Source organism: Panthera uncia, chromosome A2, assembly GCF_023721935.1.
Source record: "Panthera uncia isolate 11264 chromosome A2, Puncia_PCG_1.0, whole genome shotgun sequence".
Lineage (NCBI taxonomy): Eukaryota > Metazoa > Chordata > Mammalia > Carnivora > Felidae > Panthera > Panthera uncia.
Genome location: NC_064816.1, coordinates 17,229,107 through 17,249,922, shown reverse-complemented (window position 1 = coordinate 17,249,922; position 20,816 = coordinate 17,229,107). Strand labels below are relative to the sequence as shown.

The 20,816-nt window shown below is 51.7% G+C and overlaps 2 protein-coding genes across 3 annotated transcripts; both read left to right on the top strand.

Moving 5' to 3' along the window:
- The first annotated feature begins 3,843 nt into the window (after positions 1-3,843).
- On the top strand, positions 3,844-20,810 carry LOC125929329 (serine protease 44-like). Of its 2 annotated transcripts, XR_007459842.1 has the most exons (6): positions 3,844-4,156; positions 4,476-4,632; positions 5,315-5,580; positions 6,824-6,987; positions 7,545-8,141; positions 20,645-20,810. XR_007459842.1 is itself a non-coding variant. In XM_049640415.1 (5 exons), the coding sequence occupies exons 1-5, from the start codon at positions 3,862-3,864 to the stop codon at positions 7,776-7,778; spliced, it is 1,116 nt and encodes a 371-aa protein (XP_049496372.1). In that variant the 5' UTR covers positions 3,844-3,861; the 3' UTR covers positions 7,779-8,408. The 2 variants fall into 2 exon arrangements, 1 of the variants encoding a protein (XP_049496372.1); XM_049640415.1 differs by lacking the exon at positions 20,645-20,810 and having other exon boundaries at positions 7,545-8,408.
- LOC125929331 (serine protease 44-like) lies at positions 16,096-20,651 on the top strand. The gene is made up of 6 exons (XM_049640416.1): positions 16,096-16,174; positions 16,352-16,537; positions 16,968-17,136; positions 17,498-17,757; positions 18,395-18,555; positions 20,021-20,651. The coding sequence occupies exons 1-6, from the start codon at positions 16,111-16,113 to the stop codon at positions 20,252-20,254; spliced, it is 1,074 nt and encodes a 357-aa protein (XP_049496373.1). The 5' UTR covers positions 16,096-16,110; the 3' UTR covers positions 20,255-20,651.
- Positions 20,811-20,816: the final 6 nt, after the last annotated feature.

The following is a 20,816-nucleotide window of genomic DNA, read 5'->3' as shown; positions in this document are numbered from 1 at the left end:
GCAGAGTCCACATGTGGCCTGCAAGGCCTCAAATATTTACTGTCTTTTACAGAGAAAGGTTGCTGATCCCTCCTGTATAGGATGGAGATATGCCAAGAAACAACTTCCAGAAATCTGCAGAACAACCCTTTTCAGTCTTTGGCTGAATACTAATCTACACATACACAGGTTAAATTTTCAGGAGGCTGGGCAAAGAACAACTGCCAGGGAGCTAGAAGAGGACCAACTCACAGAGTTCACACAGTGCTGGGAGGGTCAAGCTTCATCCACCCGGAGAAAGGACCTCGCTGAATACTCAGGCAATCAGGAGGTACCCCACAAGGCTCACACCTTAGTATTAAGGCTAAGGTAATCCTAGGATAAAGGCTACTCTAGACTCATCCTACAAAGTTTAAAAACCAACTTCAAACGGACCAAGGTGGGCTGAAAGTAATTTAGCTGCCTGCCAAATTTCAACATTCCTTAAAGAAGGAAAATACAATTCAAATAGTCAGCAACATAACATTAATAGCCTTCAGTGTTCATTAAAAATTACTAGACCCATGCCTGGGAGGCAGAAGGAAATATTAGTGAAATCGAAGGCACAACAGTATAAACTATTCATACTGAAGCACAGATAAAAAAAGATTGAAACAAGTTATCAGACCATGATGAGTTGACCTTTGGGATATCAAATGGTCTTATGTGAGGAAATTGGAGTACAGAAGGTGGAGGAAAACTGGGAGCAGAAATACCTGAAGAAATGCTATTCTTCAAGAAAATTTGAAAAAATAGTTGCCGAAAAATTTTCCAAATTGATTAAAAACTAGAAGTCACAGATTCAGGAAGCACAGTGGACCCCAGGCCAACGCAAAGAAAACCACACTGCCAAGCATAATAATTGAATTGCTATTCAAAACCTAGGGATAGAGTTTAAAAGCAGGGGGGAAAAGACATATTACTTACAGAGGAACAGAGATAAGAATGATTGGGGCACGTGGCTGGCCGAGTCCGTGGAGCATGTGCCTCTTGATCTCAGGGTTGTGGGTTTGAGCCCCACACTGGGCGTAGAGATTACTTAAAAATAAAATGATAAGAATGATTGCAGACCACACCTCAGAAACAATGAGAGAAGATAGTAGGAAGAGGATCATCTTCAAATGTTGAAAGTCAGTGCAGAATTCTACATCAAATGAAAGTACCTTTCAAAAATAAAATTGAAGTAAAGACTTCTAAAAACCAAAGCTGAGAGAATTCCTTCCTGGACTTCAAGAAATTCTAAGTTCTTCAGGCTGAAGGAAAATGATATCAGATGGAAACTGGTCTGTACAAAGAAATGCGTTGTCTGCCTAGAATGCCTGTTCAGCACACTGTCAGTGACTCATGGGGCGTCTGAGTTATCATCGTGGGATCCCCCCTCACGCACTGCCCCACAGAGTCTTGAAAGGGCGAACCGCTAGCCCTCCAGGGTGCAAATACATGGATATAATAATCGTGCTACCAAATAGCTGCTTGGTCTCCTTTAGGGATGTAGCAAATTTCAAGGCTGAAATTGAATTTCAAGGGTTGGCATTGACCTTTGATGCTGACGGGTTGGACATCCAGCAGCAGTAGTAGCTACCTCGGCTTTGGTAAGAGGAACCCCGTGTTGTTTTATTGGGTGGACGAATATCCTCCAATCTTGCCAACACAAATACTCTGTTATTGGACACAGTGCAAGCGTGGAGGTTGACAAGGGCAAGTGTTAGCCGATCTCCAGCCGAGGCGTCATCTTATCCACTTGGCCGTTGAGTGGCTCCTTGGCAGTGGATACTCACTGGTGGGCTCAGTGGTTTCCACTGCCACAGGTGCATCCAGGTACGTCTTTCCCAAATTGTGGAGTTTTGGCCTTTCTAAGCCCCTGACCAACCAGACAAGCCATTCATCGTTGTTCAGGGGCCCATTTATATTCTTATTCGGGCCGCTTCTCCTTTTGCAGCAAGCTGATGACCAAGTGCACTATTTGAAGCCCTAGGCACAGGATTTCTCCTCATCACTGCCATTCAGGGCCACTCCTGAATGAGGTTCTAGTGCAACCGCGGTCTGTTTTCAGCTGGCACCAAGATTTTGAGCCCATCTGTGAACGAGGCCCAGGTTTTTACTCTTTCATCAGCTGGTGATAGGACACCCCTTATAAAGCTATGGGTATGAACTGAGAGAGAAGCTTTAATTCAATACAAGTAGGTGATACGAAGGTCTAGGCCATTGCTTTTGTGCAATTTACTTGTTGTCTTCAAGACCTATCATGACCCAACTCCACATATATCATGTCCATTGAATGATGAATTGCTTTGTCTGGCTGAGTTTATGACTTGGTGAGTCTGGCTAAATATCTACATTATGAGAGGAGGCATGGGACTCTCAGTCACTTCATGTCCCATGGTCTGGCCGTTAGTTTCTTTCTAGGGTGCGGTGGCGTGCCGGGAGTTGCTTTTCAAAGAATGTACAATTTCACAATTTCTTTGCTGCAGACAGTATGGTCTTGTTCCAGTACTGTGGGAGTCTATACTGTCACTCTGTAATTAGGACAGAGCAGACACTCCTTACCTCCTTACCGCATTTTAATCTTACCAGCAAACTAGCTCGATGGGGTTTGTTGGGTCACACAGCCCAAGTGATAGGCTACTACAGCCTGACTTCGTTTCTTCATAGGAGGAACTACAGAGCATTGCGGCCGCTCTTATGTGTGCGCTCTGGGATAATCTCCCCGCTCAAGAGTTTTCATTTAATCACCGTCCTTTTGCCACGTAAGGTAACGTATTCACAGGTTCAGGGGATTAGAACACCCACATCTTTGGGTTGCCCGTATTCTGTCTATTACAGGGTTGTTTCCAGATGTTGGCTATTAAAAATAAAGCTACTAAAAACATTCCTATAGGTGTGTGTGTGTGTGTGTGTGTGTGTGTAATACAGCTTCATTTCTCTGGGGTAAGTGCCCAGGAATGCAATTACTGGGTCGTATGGTAATTGCACATTTTGTTTTATAAGAAACTGCCAGTGTCTGTTTTCCAGAGTGGCTGTAATATTTTTACATTCTTACCACAATGTCTGAGTGTACCTCTGCACCCGTGTCAAGATTTGTTGACAAATCCGGGTTGTCAAGATCTGTTATTTTAGCCAGTCTGCTGCTGTGTTGTGATATCTCATCGTGGTTTGCATTTGCCCTGCGCTAACGGCTCCGTTCAGGTGGAGGTTGATTTTTAAATTTTTGTTTTAACGTTTATTTATTATTGAGAGACAGAGCGAGACAGAGCATGAGCATGGGAGGGGCAGAGAGAGGAGGAGACACAGAATTTGAAGCAGGCTCCAGGCTCTGAGCTGTCAGCACAGAGCCCGACGGGCGGGGGCTCGAACCCACCAACTGTGAGATCATGACCTGAGCCGGAGTCGGACGCCCAGCCGACTGAGCCACCCAGGCGCCCCTAGGTGGAGGTTGATTTTTAAAAGGTGGCACTGCCATCTCTAAGGCGGTGGTGGGTGCCGTTGAGGGCAGCGTGTCCGTGTCCGCTGAGCAGTCCTCATCTTGACCGTGAACCGGCGGGGGAGGAGGAGCGGCGAGGCGCGCTGCACGCCGGGCGCGGGGCTGCAGGTGCGTGGCTGCGGGGTCAGCGGTGGCACCCTGTGCCGGGCCCAAGGCCCGGGCACCAAGTGCCCGGGAGGCTCGCAAAGTCGGGACGAAAAGCCTCCCCGAGTCACGACTCCGCGGCCTGCGCCACCCGTCAGGCCACCCAGCGGACGCGGCGGGACCCTGATCTCCGCGGAACGCAGTTTCCCGCCAACGCGAGGGCAGGGCCGCCAGCCGCCGCGAGGGGGCGCTGCGAGAGGCGCGGCGCCGGCGGGCCCATGGCGTCCCCGGGTGGTGGCTCCCTTGGCCTCTTGCTCTGGCTCCTGCTCTTCCAGCCGCGGCTTGGTGGGGCGCAGGGCGAGTCGGCGCCGTCCCCACCCTCCCCGTCCCCCTCGGGGGGCGGCCGCGAGGACCGCCGCGAGAGCGTGTCGAGGGTTGGGGGATCTTCTGCGACCCCCGTGCCCCAAGAGGCTGCCGCTTCCCCACAGGTGGCAGCGGTCACCCCCGTTGACCCTGGTTCCTACAGGGCTGCGGCCATTCCTCAGCCAGCAGCAAGGTCGCTGTTTCCTGCAGGTGATGTTTCGGGCCAGGCCCTGCTGCGGAGAACTGGCCTGGGCCCAGGGGGATGGGACTCTGCTCTAGGGGAGGGTCTCACGCAAAGATGGTTTTTCCCAGGGGAGGAGAGGCTCTGAGTGGTCCCAACCCTGCCCTTGAGCTCGGAGGGGACATGGCCATTGTCTTGGGGGGATACAGAGCTGCTCGGGGGGGTGGGGGTTCTGAGGGGACATGACCTTGCTTTGAGGGTTCTGAGACTTCTGAGGGTTATCCAGCTCTGCTGGTGGGGCTGTCATGGCTTTACTTTCAGTCCCCTCCCTTCCTTGACCTGCTCCAGGATGCGGCCACAGGTCTATGAGGATAGTTGGTGGAATACCCGCCCCAGAGAGGAAGTGGCCCTGGCAGGTGAGCCTGCAGATCAAGGATAAACACACGTGCGGAGGCTCCCTCATTGCCAGCCGGTGGGTGCTGACCGCTGCCCACTGCATATTTGGGTGAGTGTCTGGGGTTCTGGGCTTAGGCTCCTGTTCAGCAGGCTCTGTGACCTGTAGCCCGTCTTGTCCCCCTCCCTGAGCTTCCTCTTCCTCATCTGAAGAAGGGGGTCATAGTCCCTGCTCTTCAGACTGCAGGCAGAGGTAAGTGATGGCAGGGCCCTCGGTAGCCTGAAAAGGCAAGACCCCAAATCAGGTTCAAAGCTTGTGCCGATTAGTCTTCAAGCCAAGTGGCAAGAAAGGGGGCAAGATGCGAGCTGAGAGGCAGTGTCTGGGCAAAGACCGGCAAGGGGGAATACTTAAGAAGAGTGGAGTGTGGGAAACCAATTTGGCCAGAGTAGTGGTCTCACGCTTTAATGAGCATGGAAACACCTGCAGAGCTTGTTAAAACACAGATTGCCTGTCCCCACTCCCTCCACCCCCCCCCCCCCGCCCCCAGTGTCTCTGATGCGGTAGATCAGAAATGCGATCTGAGAATCCGCATCTCTAACAAGTTCCCAGGTGATGCTGACGCATCACCAGCGAACCCGCCTTGGAGCACCACTGGATGGGTTGGCCACGGGTCCGGGGATGGGACCCGGTTTGGAGGGAGGGAAGTGGTTTGATGGAGATAGGGCCAGGCTGGGAAGGCCCAGAAGATGCGGAAGGGGGGGGGGGGTGTCGACCCTCCGGGATCTCTCTGCAGCCACGTGGAGTACACCGTGAAGATGGGAGACATCCACGTGAACCATACCTCCAGGATGGCCATCCAGGTGCCGGTCCGGGACATCGTTGTCCACAAATATTACAGTCCTGTTGGAAGCATTGAGAATGACATTGCCCTCATCCTGCTGGAGTTCCCTGTGAATTTTTCCTCGCACATCCGGCCCGTGTGCCTCCCTGAAAAGATGTTCATGGTGGAAGCTGGTATGGAGTGCTGGGTGACCGGATGGGGAAAACGAAAAGAAACAGGTGAGGCTGGAGCAAGACTGTTAGCTCAGGCCACAGGCAAGAGGCTGCCGGGTGCCCCGCGGTCGGCCTACGAGCTAAAGGGGGAGGCGGGGAGGCCATCTTGTAGCAAGAGGGTAAGGGAGGAGGTCGCAGAATGCCGGTAGGGAGCGATTGATGGCGTTACAGACTTCGATTAGGATCTCAGGACCTGGGGTCTTGGGTGACAAGCAAGGCGGATTCTCTCTGGGGTGGACTGTAGCCCAGGGGGTGTTGATCTGTCTGCTAATGGGAGCTGTCCCCAAGCCAGCTTGGGTGATGGTGGATGGGGGGCTTCCTGTGAGTGAAAAGAGACGCGAGAACTAATTCCTGGTGAGGCTGGTAGGGCCTCCCGTCCCTGGGGAGAGTTTGGATTCAGTACCTTTGGGGCACTCCCTGTCCAAGAGTTTATGGTCCTGCTCCAAAGGAAAGTCACTTCCCTGATGCACGGGACAACTGCCACTCTTACTAAGCATCCTGAGTGACAGGCATTTGGTTTTGATTTCTCATGGCTGGTAAGGCCTCTTTCTCTCCTGATCTGTTCTTCCTCCTCCTATCTCCATTAAAAAAAAAAAAAAAATCGGGGCGCCTGGGTGGCGCAGTCGGTTAAGCCTCCGACTTCAGCCAGGTCACGATCTCGCGGTCCGTGAGTTCGAGCCCCGCGTCAGGCTCTGGGCTGATGGCTCGGAGCCTGGAGCCTGTTTCCGATTCTGTGTCTCCCTCTCTCTCTGCCCCTCCCCCGTTCATGCTCTGTCTCTCTCTGTCCCAAAAATAAATAAAAAACGTTGAAAAAAAAAAATTAAAAAAAAAAATCGTTTTTAACGTTTGTTTGTTTTTGAGAGAGAGACAGAGTGTGTGTGAGCAGGGGAGAGGCAGAGAGAGAGGGAGACAACAGACTCCGAAGCAGGCTCCAGGCTCTGAGCTGTCAGCACAGGGCCCGACGAGGGGCTCAAACTCACAAACCTCGAGATCGTGACCTGAGCCGAAGTCGGCCGCTCAACCGACTGAGCCACCCAGGCGCCTCTCCTGTCTTCGTTTTGATTCTCACCTCCTCCCCTCCCCATGTCCACTTTGGGCCTCCTTTCCTCCAGTGTCAAATGGGGACAGTATTCACTGCCGCAGGGGGTGTCTGTATGTGAACACACCGTATGGAGACCAAGAACGGACACCCGGGGCTCCGGTTTTGGTCTGCTAGGCAGATCCACCAACTCCTAAATCTTCTCTATAGATAAACCCGAAGATGCTCCGGAACAACTTCAGGAGGCCAAGCTAAACATTGTACGTTACGAGGAGTGCAATAGGGCACTCAAGGAACAGATGGAAAGTGGTAGTGACCTAGTGAAAAAAGGGGCTGTCTGTGCTTACAGTTCCCGAGGAAAGGACACCTGCCAGGTCAGTTCACGGGCCCTCGCTATCTTAGCATCTTGTTCCTCCACAGTTTCCTCTTTCACGGGCAGTGGGGCCCGTGTTATCCACCAGCCCCTCCGGTCACCCTTCATTCAAGTCAAGGGGGTCCCAGGGGACACACTGCCAAGGCCAGGCTGGCCCGACTGGATCCTTCAGTAGGACCTGCGCTGCCTGCAGGGAGCTGGGAGAGGACGGGCGATTCAGGCAGAAAATACCAGTAATGCCAGTCCCGTGTTTTGAACCCCTTCTAATGTGACAGGCAATACTTGGGTGAAGACTTCACTCGTTATGATTACCTCAGAGTGTGTCCATTTCCTTGGCTTATATTCCGTTCTTTGTACACGATTTTTTGAGTGTGTATACGCATTTTGTTTGCTCACGTTTTCAGCTCTCCGATCTGATATCCCCAGAAACCTAGGGCTGGTGGAAGCCCAGGGAAACCCCATGCATGCCCGTCTCCCCAGGCCCTGCAGTGTAATCAGCCAGTTCTGATACTGATTTGTTTCATCCCTGTGTTTTTTTTTTTTCTCCTCTTTCTCCAGGGAGATTCTGGGGGCCCCATGGCCTGTGAATTTAATGAAACATGGGTCCAGGTGGGGATTGTGAGCTGGGGCTTTGGCTGTGGTCGCAGAAATTTTCCCGGAGTTTATACAGAAGTTAGTTTCTACAAGGACTGGGTCATTGATCACTTGAGTCAGGCTTGCTGTTGGGACTCAGCAGACTTCTTCATAGTTCTGTGCGTGGTGCTGCCCCTGGGCATCCTGGTGGCCCCGTGATCACCCCCGCCCACTCCCCTCCTGTTTCTGACTCTTACCCGAGGCCCCTCCTCCTCATTGCCCTTTCCTCCAATGCTGGTTGGGATCCACTGACCCTGTAGAGAGCTACCCAGTAGAGAGTGGCAGTAAGCCCAGAGCCCTGAAAGTGTCCCAGCCTGATGCCCCAGTCACCTGCCTCGGCCACACCCACACCTTGGCTGTGCTCTGCCTGCCGGGAAGGAGGCAGCCGACCTGCCAGGTAGAGCCCGGTGCTTCCCTGATGCCTTGGAGAGCCTCTACCAAAGAAGAGACCTCGTGAGCAGTGAGACAGCATTCGACCTGGCTGTGGCCTCAGGCTTTCACCTGAGAGTGAGCTTGGTGATTGTGCAGAGAGAGCCAGGCGGTGTCACCACGGCCCTGCTGAGGTCTGAGGCCTGGGGGTTCCACATCTGACCCAGGTGTCTGGGACTGGGCGAAGTTCCCCCCTACCCAGTGCGGATCCACCTGGATCCTGCTGGGGCAGCCCCGCGATGGGGCCCCCTTTCTTGAGTACCCAGTGGCCACATCCAGGCTCACCCCAAGTCGTGCGGAGACATTAAGGAGTGTGGAGATCTTAGATGTCAATGAATAAACATTTGCGGTGCATTCTTATTTGTTCTGAAGTTCCGGTCTCCTGAACGTTGTGGGGTTGCCTAGGACATGCTCTGTAGAGAACTAGTTTCCAGTGTAGCTTGGAAAGCACTTCATGGGGTCTAGATGATCCAGAGGTGAGGAATTCGCCTACCTTGATCTAAGTCTCATCAATGCCCTCCTATTAGAGCCATCAACGTCTCTGTGGCCGGAAGTGTTGTCGTTGAGTTCAGCGGCCTCTGGGTCAGAAGCGGGGGGAGCAAGAGAACGGAGATTGGAGCTGGACACACTCACACACCCTCGTACCTCTCCGTGCTGCCCCATACCAGGCATGCCTTGAGGAGACACCAGGGGCTGGGTGTCAAGACACTTTGAGCCCAAAGAGCTGAGTTCCCACAAGGGGAGGGTGGGTGGGAGGTCCTGGCTGTGTGTGTATGTGTGTGTGTGTGTGTGTGTGTGTGTGTACAGCTTCTTTACCCAGTCACCAGACCAAGTGTCCCATAGTCCTCTGGACTGGCTGCTGATCACCCCCCCAGCCTCTGTCTCTTGCTCACCGTTCCTTCCGCGGCCAGGGCTAGAGCTCCCAGTTACCATGGACCTCAGCGGGCAGTCTGTGATAGTCCCCCCTGCTGCCGGAGGGAGGCCAGGGTGGGACACTGCTTTGCAAACCCCAGCTGGTTCCAGCTAAACTCCGTTAATGCTACTACTGTCCTTTCACGGACATGCACACGCGGGCAGACCTGGGGGTCCGAGTCCTGCTACATCCCACTCTGACTTACAGCTTTCCTTCAAGCCAACTTGTCCTTTCCTGTGATGTTCCCTGCGGGGCACATCGCTCAGGCTTCGTTTCCTTCTCTCTTCCTCCTCTGTGGTTAAGACCCAGCACAGGCATTCAGTCCTCCCCAGAACCTCCCCTGTGCACTCCCCCTGGGTTGTGAAATGTGCTTTCTTCTAGGCTCCTGGCGGTCTCGTGTCCGTTCCTTACTCTTGCTTCCACTGGGGGACATTTAGGTCCCCAAGGTCAGGAGACTCTGCCCACTCATTCTCTACCTTCCACCCTCCAGTTCTAGGCCTGGAACAGAGCAAGACTTCAGGAAATACTTGGTAAATGAGTGACAGGCAGGAGTCACAGCCCTGGCTGTAGGAAAAGTCCCCGAGCTCTGGGAAGTTTGTGGTCCAGATGGGGTGTCCTGTAGCATGTGACATTAGAATGTGTTTCCTACTGGGGGCAGGGACGGAGACAGGAATTCAGTCAAGCGGCCTGGTTTCCTGAGGATGAAACTCTGGCTGCCAGAAAAGCCAGGCAGAGGCTCCCAGGCAGCAGGACATCAACTCCAAGTGATAGCCATTCTTTCCAACCAATATTTGCAGAATACGTTTTGTGGGGCAGGCACGGGGCTGCGGCTGCAGATAAGATGGGGACCGCGGGTAGGAGGGAAGAGCTGGACGGTAGGAAGACCCTTAGGTCAGGGGCGTGGTGGCCGGACCGAACCACCCTTTGAAAGAGACCAATGACACAGGCGAAGGAGGAGGTTGGCGTGCAGGCAAGTTCTCCCCAAAATATTAAACTTTAAAGAGAAAAGAAACAAAGCAAAAAACGCTGGGGTTTCCAGTCATAAGAAGAATGTTCCTAGTGCTCAGATTGCAGTGTTGAAATACAGTTTCCCACTGAGACCAGGTGTGAGAAATCTCCCGGTGTGGAGCAGGAAATGTGTAGGGGGAGATAAAAATGTCATATCACACCAGATAGGAAGCTATCCAAACAATCAGAATCCTGTCAAAAGGACTCAGGAGCCAACCGGAAGAGGTGCCTTGTAGGGACATGTGGGGTTCCCGCTAAATCCCACTTGCAGAGAAAGCACATCATTCCCCGGCTCCTGAAAATACTGACGTCTGCGCCCCTCACTGAAGCTGCACTCAGCTGCAGGAACGGACCCACTCAAGATTACATCCTTTCACGGTGCAGCCCGTGCCGGATGACTGACATGTGGGGACAGAAAGGCCCAGACTTCTTTTTTTTTTTTTTTTTTTTTAATTTTTAATGTTTATTTTTGAGAGAGAGACAGCGCATGAGCAGGGGAGGGGCAGAGAGAGAGGGAGACACAGAATCCGATGCAGGCTCTGGGCTCTGAACTGTCAGCACAGAGCCTGATGTGGCGCTCAAACTCCCGGATCACGAGATCATGACCTGAGCTGAAGTCAGATGCTTAACCGACTGAGCCGCCCAGGTGCCCCTGGAAAGGCCCAGACTTTTTGCCTCACTTGGGGACAACTTAGAAGGGCTTCTTGTAGGATCAGCTGAAACCTCAGCTGGGTATCATAGCTCAGCTTCTCCCCTTGCCCAGTTCTGCCTCCCTTGCTCCCTTAGAGCTTTATCTCCTGAGAGTGCCCCTCAACAGACCCTCGCTTTCACTTCTGTCTCAGGGGAACCCCATCCGACACACGTGGCCTGGGTGAGACGGGACAGTCTGAGTTGCAATAAGTGTTTCGGTCCTCTGTGGCTGTGTGACCAACCACCCCCAAACCCAGTTGCTAAAAATAACCGTTTTGCTTTTGTGTTTTTGTTTTGTGTGTGTGTGTGTGTGTGTGTGCGGTTTTTACGTTCTGGGAAGCAGCCATGAATTAGCAAATACCGAACAACTTCTCAGAGACATACAGGAGCAGGTTCCTGGGAACCTCGTTTCACAACATTTTCATCAGGTGGTCAATATATAACTTTATTTTCTGATTGTTTCTGGTTGAAGGCATCTTATTTAATATACTCCATTGATTTGTTATCATCGAACTCATGGCCAACAGAAGTGCAAATCATGCCTCCAAGAAGCTTACCTAACAGCTGTTTTCTCTGCCGTGCGCCTCACAGCGTGGAGTCCTTAGCAACCCTCGGCAGCCCTAAGTGATATGTCATTTTAAACAGCAAAATCATCAGCGAAATAACACAAAATTGCAAGAAAAAATGTGGCGCTTGACAGATTGGGAACAGGACAGGTATGTACACTAGGAGCTGAAACTAGGAGGCATAGAGCCGTCTTGTTGACCTCATCCTTGCGTTATTTCTGATGAGATGTGTCACCCCTCCCTTTGTTCCTTTTACTTAATATTATCACTGGTTTTGAGCCCTTTGATTAAGTCGTACTTCTTTTTTTTTTTTTTTAATTTATTTATTTTTGAGACAGAGAGAGACAGAGCATGAACGGGGGAGGGGCAGAGAGAGAGGGAGACACAGAATCAGAAGCAGGCTCCAGGCTCCGAGCCATCAGCCCAGAGCCCTACGCGGGGCTCGAACTCGCGGACCGCGAGATCGTGACCTGAGCTGAAGTCGGACGCTCAACCGACTGAGCCACCCAGGCGCCCCTGATTAAGTCGTACTTCTGTCTAGTTTTGTTCTGGGTTTAAAAAAAAAAAATTTTTTTTTTAAAATTTAGTTCATTTTGAGAGAAAGAATGAGCGGGGGGAGAGGCAGAGAGAGAGGAAGAGTGAATCCCCAAAGCAGGCTCTGTGCTGTCAGTGCAGAGCCTGACTCGGGGCTTGATCTCATGCACCGTGAGATCATGACCTGAGCCGAAATCAAGAGTCAGACGCTTAACTGACTGAGCCACACAGGCGCCCCTGTCCAGTTTCATTCTTGTTACTTTGGTGTTCATTGAGCTTCTTGGATCTCTAGGGTAATAGTTTCTATTAAATGTGGAAAATGTTTGGCCAGTGTTTCTTTAAATATTTTGTCTCTGCTGTCCAGCACCTTCCTTTTGGGAGTGCAATGACACATGTATTAGGGCACAGCCCACATTGTTCTGTTTATTTTTATTTTTATTTATTTAAAAAATTTTTAATTTTTGAGAGAGAGAGAGAGAGAGAGAGAGAGAGTGAATGAGCAGGGGAGGGGCAGAGCGAGAGCAAGACTCTCAAGCAGGCTCCACTCTGTCAGCACAGAGGAGCCAGACGAGGAGCTCGATCCTATGAACCATGAGATCATGACCTGAGCCGAAAGCAAGAGTCAGATGCCCAATTGACTGAGCCACCCAGGCGTCCCTCCTAGAAATATTCTTGAGCTTTATTTGGGATGCAGTAAAATTACTTGGAAATTGATATTTTCGGGGCTTGCTTTAAAGATTTGTTAGACAGACAGTACCTGGGTGGCTCAGTTGGTGAAGCATCTGACTTAAGTTCAGGTCATGATCTCATAGTTCGTGAGTTCGAGTCCCACTTCGGGTGAGCTTGAGCCCTGCATCTCTCTCTCTCTCTCTCTCTCTCTCTCTCTCTGCCCCTTATGGGATTCTTTCCTTCTGTCTCTGCCCCTTGCTCACTTGTGCCCTCTCTCTCTCTCAAAAAAAATTTTTTTTTGTTAGACAGGACTGTAACATCAGTCTAGGAACTAGTATTTCCTGTTGTTGAGGCAAGACCTTCCTGAATATGCTATCCAGTGGTCTGTGAGTCCTGGGTTTTTCCCGTCTGGCTGATGGAAACAGGCACTATTTCTGTCCCCATGTGAACACCAGCCATTGTTACTTCTGATCCTTTCAAGTGGTTATTTCTCTGGCCACAGGTAGCCCCCCCCCCCCCCCCGCCCATATGCCCTGCTCAGTACACCAGGGAATACTCAAGCGAGGAACTCTGCAGATCTCCAGAGTTCTCTCCCCTCCCCTGCCTCAGTGCGTAGCTGCCTGGGGGTCCCCTGGCCCCCAGCTTCACTTGCTCCCCTGAGGGGGTCTGTAGAGCTCTGCCTAGGTTCCCCTTTTCTGAGCTACAGCCTGGAAACTCTCTCAAGGCTTCAAGCATTGGTCATCATAGGACTCACCCCATTTAGTTTCCATCTATCAGTCCTACCCTTTGTGGCCTGCTGTCCCGTGTCTTGAAAACTGCTGTTCCATACTTTTTGCCCATCTTTGGTTGTTTACATGGGAAGGGCAATCCCTATTAGTCTGTCTCGGCCAGAAGGACAAGTGAGCACATGTGTTTAATAATATTCTTCTATAATTAAAATAAATATCTGTCATATCTTTTTTAAAGTTTATTTATTTTGAGAGAGAGAGACAGAGCGGGCAGGGGAGGGGCAGTGCACAGCCCGATGCAGGGCTCGAACTCATGAACCACGAGATCATGACCTGAGCCAAAACCAAGAGTCAGATGCTTAACCGGCTGAGCCACCCAGGTGCCCCTATCTGTCATATCTTTAAGTTACTTTCCTTTATTCTGTATTTTTCCTTCTTTTATCTTATTCAGTCTTACTAGAATGTCTCTTCTTAAGCCTTTCAGAGAACAAAATTCTGATTGTGTTCATCTTCATAATTTTGTCTCTATTGACTTCTGCTGTTATTTCCCATTTTTCCTTTCTTTCTCCCAAATCCTGTCTTTGATTTTTACTCCATTGATCATTTTCACTTTCTGAGTTGCATATTTAGCTCCTTTGTTATCAGTCCTCTTTATTTTATAATATGGTCAAAGCTATAAATTACTTTCTAGAACCATAGCTGGATCACATGTGATTTCGTATGTAGCGCTTTCATCGGTAGTGATCTTTAAATTGTCATTACTTCTGTCATGATTTCCTTTTTTTTAAGTTTCAAGTTTTTATTTAAATTTTAGTTAGTTAACATATATGGTGAAATTGGTTTCAGGAGTAGAATTTAGTGATTCATCACTTAACGCATAACACCTAGTGCTCATTACAAGTGCCCCCCTTAATGCCCGTCACCCATCTAGCCCATCCCCCGCCCATCCCCCTCCATCAACCCTCAGTTTGTTCTCTATGGTTAAGAGTCTCTTATGGTTTGCTTCTCTCTCTCTCTTTTTTCCCCTTCCCCTATGTTCATCTGCTTTGTTTCTTAAATTCCATATATGAGTGAAATCATATGGTATCTGTCTTTCTCTGACTGACTTATTTTGCTTAGCATAATACACTCTAGCTCCATCTACGTCGTTGCAAATGGCAAGATTTCTTTCTTTTTAATCACTGAGTCATACTCCATTGTGTGTGTGTATATATACATATATATGTATATTATATACATATAATATACATTATATTATATATATATATATACACACCACACACCATATTTTCTTTATCCATTCACCAGTTGATGGACATTTGGGCTCTTTCCATAGTTTGGCTATTGTTGGTAATGCTGCCATAAACATTGGGTGCATATACCCCTTCAAATCAGCATTTTTGTATCCTTTGAGTGAATACCTAATAGTGCAATTGCTGGGTTGTAGGCTAATTCTGTTTTTAACTTTTTGAGGAACCTCCATACTGTTTTCAGAGGGGCTGCACCAGTTTGCATTCCCACCAACAGTGCAAGAGGGTTCCCTTTTCACCACATCATCACCACCATCATGATTTCCTTTTAAATAAGAGGATCATTTTCTAGGGTTTTGTTTTTGTTTCAGAACTATGGACTTGTTTGTAAAAGTCGATTTTAGTATTATCGACGTCTGGCTCAAGAACAGAAGCTATGACATTGATTCCTTGAATTTATCAGTCTTCTTTTGTGACCTTTCTGAACATTTTCTGTGTGCTCAGTAAGAATGAATGTTCGGGGCGCCTGGGCGCCTGGGTGGCTCAGTCAGTTGAACGTCAGACCTCAGTTTAGGTCACGATCTCGCGGTCCGTGAGTTTGAGCCCGGCGTTGGGCTCTGTGCTGACAGCTCAGAGCCTGAAGCCTGCTTCGGATTCTGTGTCTCCTCCTCTCTCTGCCCCTCCCCTGCTCATGCTCTGTCTCTCTCTGTCAAAAATAAAATAAACATTTAAAAAAAAAAAGAATGAATGTTCTTCATTGGTAGTTGTAAAAAAAAAATCATACCACTATCAGGTCAATGTTATCCGGTGTCACAGCTAAATATCCTATATTTTTGCTTAACTTTGCCTCTATAAGCTATCAGCTTTTTTTTTTTTTTTTAAACGTTTATTTATTTTTGAGACAGAGCGTGAGCAAGGGAGGGGCAGAGAGAGAGGGAGACCGAATCTGAAACAGGCTCCAGGCTCTGAGCTGTAAGCACAGAGCCCCACGCGGGGCTGGAACTCACGGACCGCGAGATCATGACCTGAGCCGAAGTCAGACGCTTAACCCACCGAGCCACCCAGGCGCCCCGCTATCAGCTTCTTAAGAGGAATGTTTCGAAAACTGGTTTCCCAGGAAGTCGGTCAGCTGTTATTTTACCTAGTAAGGGCTTACTGCATATTCTTGGTTATTTCTCTGTCCCGTATGTAATCTTTGCCTTAGATATCAGGACCTGAAAAAATTGCTATCCCACCTTTCTTTTGCATCAGATTTGTCTGGTATTTCGTTTTCTATCCCTTTATTTTCAACGGATCTGTATTTCTTTGTTTTAAAGTTATGTCTTCAGATAGTACATTTCTGGAGCTCATCATTTTTTGAGCAATGTGAAAGTTCTTCCTTGTCCGGTTTGTTGAACCGGTTCGCACTGAATTGCAAATGCTATCGAATTAGGACTCAATACTGCTCTTTGGTGTTGTATTTTCTATTTATGATGCGTAAGCCAGCAGATCTCTGTTTTAAGGTCGATAAAAGCGGTGACATCTAGATTGGTTTTCGGTGAATAACCGGGAGGTGGGAATCTTGGAGGTCTAGCTGGCTGGGAGTTGTGCCCCGGTGGAGGGGGAGGGGGGGGTAGAGGGGGGACCCGGGTCCGGCCAACGCGAGGGCAGGGCCGCGGGCCGCCGCGAGGGGGCGCGCGACAGGCTGCGGGCACCAGGGATCCCATGGCGTCCCGCGGGGGCTTTCTGGGCCTCCAGCTCTGCCTCCTGCTCCTCCAGCCTCTGCTCGGTGGGGCCGATGGGCAGCAGGCAGCGAGCAGGCGGAGAGGGGGGCTGGGCTGCTGGCGGGGAGGGGTCGTGGTGAGGGTGCGGGGGTGGGGAGGGGAGGTGTGGAAGCGTAGACGAAGGGGGAAGGGTAGGCTAGGGGTGCGCTCAGGCCAGCTCCTGTGTCACTGGTCTTCCCCAGGTAAGGATTACCGCCCCAGCCAGGGTCCTGCGTTGACCTCAGGAAGCCCAGAGACGCCGTCGCCTCCAGGGCTCCTGGAATCCTCGATGCCAGTATCCACTGCAACCCCTGGGCCTCCAACACTCACAGTGGGAGAGGCCGCAGAGTCCACCCAGACCACTGGATCCCAAACGTTCTCTCCTCAAGGTACTGCTTCTGTACAGGTTGGCACAGGCCTGCCTGGGAGGCCAGAAGGGAATGCTGCTTGGCTGGGTAGACCGCGGGGTCACAGTCTATCTTGGAGGGTTTGCGAGGAAACCTGGCTCTGCCCCCGGAGGCATCCGGAGGGGGTGGTAGGGGACAACGGCTGCACTTCCAGTACTTTCTCTCTCTCTCTCTCTTTAATGTTTATTTATTTTTGGGAGAGAGAGAGAGAGAGAGAGACAGAGCATGAGTGGGGGAGGGGCAGAGAGAGGAGGAGACACAGAATCCCAAGCAGGCTCCAGGCTCTGAGCTGTCAGCACAGAGCCCGATGTGGAGCTCGAACCCACAAACTGTGAGATCATGACCTGAGCCGAAGTTGGACACCTTAACCAACTGAGCCACCCGGGTGCCCCATCCAGTCCCTTCTCTTTAGTGAGCCAACCAGGATGTGGCCACAGGTCTATGAGGATAGTTGGGGGAATGGCGGCCCCCAGGAGGAAGTGGCCCTGGCACGTGAGCCTGCAGATCAATAACAAACACATATGCGGAGGCTCCCTCATTGCCAGCCGGTGGGTGCTGACCGCTGCCCACTGCGTCACTGGGTGAGTGTCCGGGCCCCGCGCTTGGGGCCCCTGGTCAGGCTCTGTGACCTGGAGCCAGTCTTGTCCCCCTCCCTGAGCTTCTTCCTCTTCCTCGTCTGGAAAGGAAGTCCCAGCCCCCTACTTTTTATTCAGCCTGGAATGAGGCCCTGGGAATTAGCCTTTCCACCAAGTTCCCACACGCTGCTCTGGTAGTGCTGGGACCTCCTTTGGAGAACCACTGGAGACAGCGGTTAGGGTCTGGGGCCGGGGTGTGGTTTGCAGGCAGGCCGGTGCCTGACGGCTGGCTTAGGAGACAAGGGCCAGGCTGGGAAGAACCTGGAAGGCGTGGGAGGGGATCGACGCGAAGGGCATCTTCCCACAGCCATGAGGACTATACAGTACGGCTGGGAGACAAATCGTTATATCCTAATTCCAAAACGACGCTGGTGGTTCCAGTTGAAGACATCGTTTGCCACCGCTTTTTTGACGATACAACTTTGAGGCACGACATTGCCCTCGCTCTGCTGGCCTTTGCTGTGAATTACTCCTCCTACATCCAGCCTGTGTGCCTCCCTGAGAAGTCTTTCCAAGCAGAAACTGGGACGGAGTGCTGGGTGACTGGCTGGGGCCGACCGGAAGAAGGTGAGACTGATGGGGTTGGGGGGCAGCTGAGGGGGCACCCTGGTGCCCTGGGGGTGGCCCACAAGCCAGAGGGAGGGACAGGGAGGCTGGTTCTTTCCCAGGAGGACATACTGCCGGGGTAGCATCCGAACTGCGTTAAGAATGGGTTGGAGGGGCACCTGGGTGGCTCAGTCGGTTGGGCGGCCGACTTCAGCTCAGGTCATGATCTCGCGGTCCGTGAGTTCGAGCCCCGCGTCGGGATCTGTGCTGACAGCTCGGAGCCTGGAGCCTGTTTCAGATTCTGTGTCTCCCTCTCTCTCTGCCCCTCCCCCGTTCATGCTCTGTCTCTCTCTGTCTCAAAAATAAATAAGCGTTAAAAAAAAAATTAAAAAAAAAAAAAAAAAAGAATGGGTTGGAATGTTAGCACCCGGAGGCTCCGGGGCCCGGGTACCAGAGATGGTGGGTTCTCTCCAGCACGGATTTCAACTCTAGGGGGACGAGCTGTCCCTCCGGGAAAGTACCTGCTGTGGCCATGGGACAGTACCTACTGCCCCAACGTCCTCTGAGGAGGCACTGAGTGTGAGCGCCCCGAGCCAGAGCCAGAGCGGGTTTAGGGGGCTCTCTCCGCTCATGCAGACCCTGACTTGTCTCCTCGTAGTTTTAGCACCGATGCCAGTTCTTCTGCAGGAGACGGAGCAACACATTCTTCACCACAAGAAATGCAACTGGATATTGCAGACACAGTTAGGAACGTTTCGCAGCATGGTGAGAAAAGGGATGATCTGTGCCTATCGAGCAGAGAAGAAGGGTATCTGTAAGGTCAGTTCATGGCTCCACTGTGGCCCCTGCAGTGAGCACGTCCCCTCCCAGTTTCCTCGTTCGCAAGCGGCACGGCCTCCTCCTCCCTCGTGGCTCCCCTGAGCTGGCCTGGGCTGTTCCATCAGAGGGGAGCAGTCCCTGCTGGCCTGGGGGCACCGTCACGGTGTGGGGAAGCTGGGGCAGGTAACGCTAATACCAGAAGTCCCTTTAATTGAGTTCCTCCTCTGTGGCACTTACGGTGTGAGCCAGTGTGGGTATTGACCCCCAATAGCTCTGTGAAGCCACATCATAACCCCGCGGCATAGACATCGTAGCGATTATACAGATGAGGTGAGGTCCAAAGATGTCAGCTCCAGGTTCCCCCGTGGGTGCTTGCAGGACTCCTAGAGGATGAGTGTTTGGGTTTCTTGGAAAGAGAACAGCATTGTAGGGAGAGGGATCAGCATGTGGAGCAGCTCAGAGGTCCCAGGGAACGTGTCACATTTAAGGGAACGTTTTCCAGGTCTGGACCAAATGAGGTGGCAAATGTGGCCAGAGAAGAGGGTTGGAGTCAGAGTACGCGTGGCCTGGGGTGCTGGTCCAAGTTTCTAGACGCCGTCTGGGCAGGACTGTGGGCTAGACGTTTGTTTCCATCATCTAGGCGATGGTGCTGAGTCCCGAGCGGGATGTGGGAGGGTGAGGGGGTGAAGGAGGTGTGTCCGACATTGAATCATGAGCTCTGGGTGACTGAGTGCCGTTGAAGGAGGGGGCTCGGGAGAGGTTAGGAGGGCTGTCTGTTTCTGTTTGAGCTGGTTGGTGCGGGGCCACCACAGCAGATCTGGGAAGGACGTGCGGTGCTCTGGGTGAGGTGGGGGGGTATACGGGATGTCTGAGACTGTCTGGACACGGGGAAGTGATGCATGCATGGTGTTGGATATGTGGGTTTAAGGTCGGGGAATTTCAGGTTACAGGTGAGGATTATGGGATCCCCCCCACGCAGGGTCGATATGCAAAATATTTCACATCCTTTGAGGCCCAGGACCGAGCAATCAGAGTAGACACCAACCTTAGAGCTGGAGGAGGACTCTGGAGGCTGTGCCAGGAGATGCCCCTTTGGTGGCTGGGTCATGGGAGGCTTGGAGAGGATCATGGGGGTGCTCAGGGTCAGTTGAGGAATAGGGGTATTCAAAGAGAATTCAATATATTACCAGCACTGTTGCTGTACTGGGGCCTACTGGCTGTACATCCCTGAGCACCTGGGAAGGAGGAGGATTTCTCAGAGGATGTTAAACGTTTCACTTAGCTTTCGACTCTCAAATGTTCCCAGAAGCCAAGGGCTGGTGCAGGCTCAGGGGAGGTTGTGGAGAAGCCCCATGCGTGTCCATCTCCCCAGGCCCTGCAGTGTAATCTTAAGCCAGTCCTGATGTTGATTCTCTTCCATCCCTGTGTTTTGTTTTGTTTTGTTTTGTTTTTTCTCTTTCTCCAGGGAGATTCTGGAGGCCCCCTGGTCTGTGAATTTAATGAAACATGGGTCCAGGTGGGGATTGTGAGCTGGGGCATTGGCTGTGGTCGCAGAAATTTTCCTGCAGTTTATACAGAAGTTAGTTTCTATAGGGACTGGGTCATTGATCACTTGAGTCAGGCTTGCTCTTGGGACTCAGCAGGCTTTTTCATACTTCTGTGCCTGGTGCTGCCCCTGGGCATCCTGGTGGCCCCATGATCACCCCTGCCCACTCCCCTCCTGTTTCTGACTCTTAACACTGGGCCTGTCCTCCAACCTCCCCCTCCTCCTCATTGCCCTTTCCTCCAATGCTGGTTGGGATCCACTGACCCCGTAGAGAGCTACCCAGTAGAGAGTGGCAGTAAGCCTGGAGCCCTGAAAGTGTCCCAGCCTGAAGCCCCAGTCACCTGCCTCGGCCACACCCACACCTTGGTTGTGCTCTGCCTGCTGGGAAGGAGGCAGCCGACCTGCCACGTGGAGCCCGGTGCTTCCCTGACGCCTTGGAGAGCTTCTACCAAAGAAGAGACCTCGTGAGCAGTGAGACAGCATTCGACCTGGCTGTGGCCTCAGGCTTTCACCTGAGAGTGAGCTTGGTGATTGTGCAGAGAGAGCCAGGCGGTGTCACCACGGCCCTGCTGAGGTCTGAGGCCTGGGGGTTCCACATCTGACCCAGGTGTCTGGGACTGGGCGAAGTTCCCCCCTACCCAGTGCGGATCCACCTGGATCCTTCTGGAGCAGCCCCGCGATGGGGCCCCCTTTCTTGAGTACCCAGTGGCCACAT

Excerpts from the sequence above, each read along its gene's own strand:
- LOC125929331 (XM_049640416.1), top strand. The coding sequence starts at position 16,111 with ATGGCGTCCCGCGGGGGCTTTCTGGGCCTCCAGCTCTGCCTCCTGCTC. Across the intron at positions 16,175-16,351 it reads GCTCCTCCAGCCTCTGCTCG|GTAAGGATTACCGCCCCAGC; the intron begins GTGGGGCCGATG and ends GGTCTTCCCCAG. Across the intron at positions 17,758-18,394 it reads CTGGGGCCGACCGGAAGAAG|TTTTAGCACCGATGCCAGTT; the intron begins GTGAGACTGATG and ends GTCTCCTCGTAG.
- LOC125929329 (XM_049640415.1), top strand. The coding sequence starts at position 3,862 with ATGGCGTCCCCGGGTGGTGGCTCCCTTGGCCTCTTGCTCTGGCTCCTG. Across the intron at positions 4,157-4,475 it reads AAGGTCGCTGTTTCCTGCAG|GATGCGGCCACAGGTCTATG; the intron begins GTGATGTTTCGG and ends GACCTGCTCCAG. Across the intron at positions 6,988-7,544 it reads GAGGAAAGGACACCTGCCAG|GGAGATTCTGGGGGCCCCAT; the intron begins GTCAGTTCACGG and ends CTCTTTCTCCAG.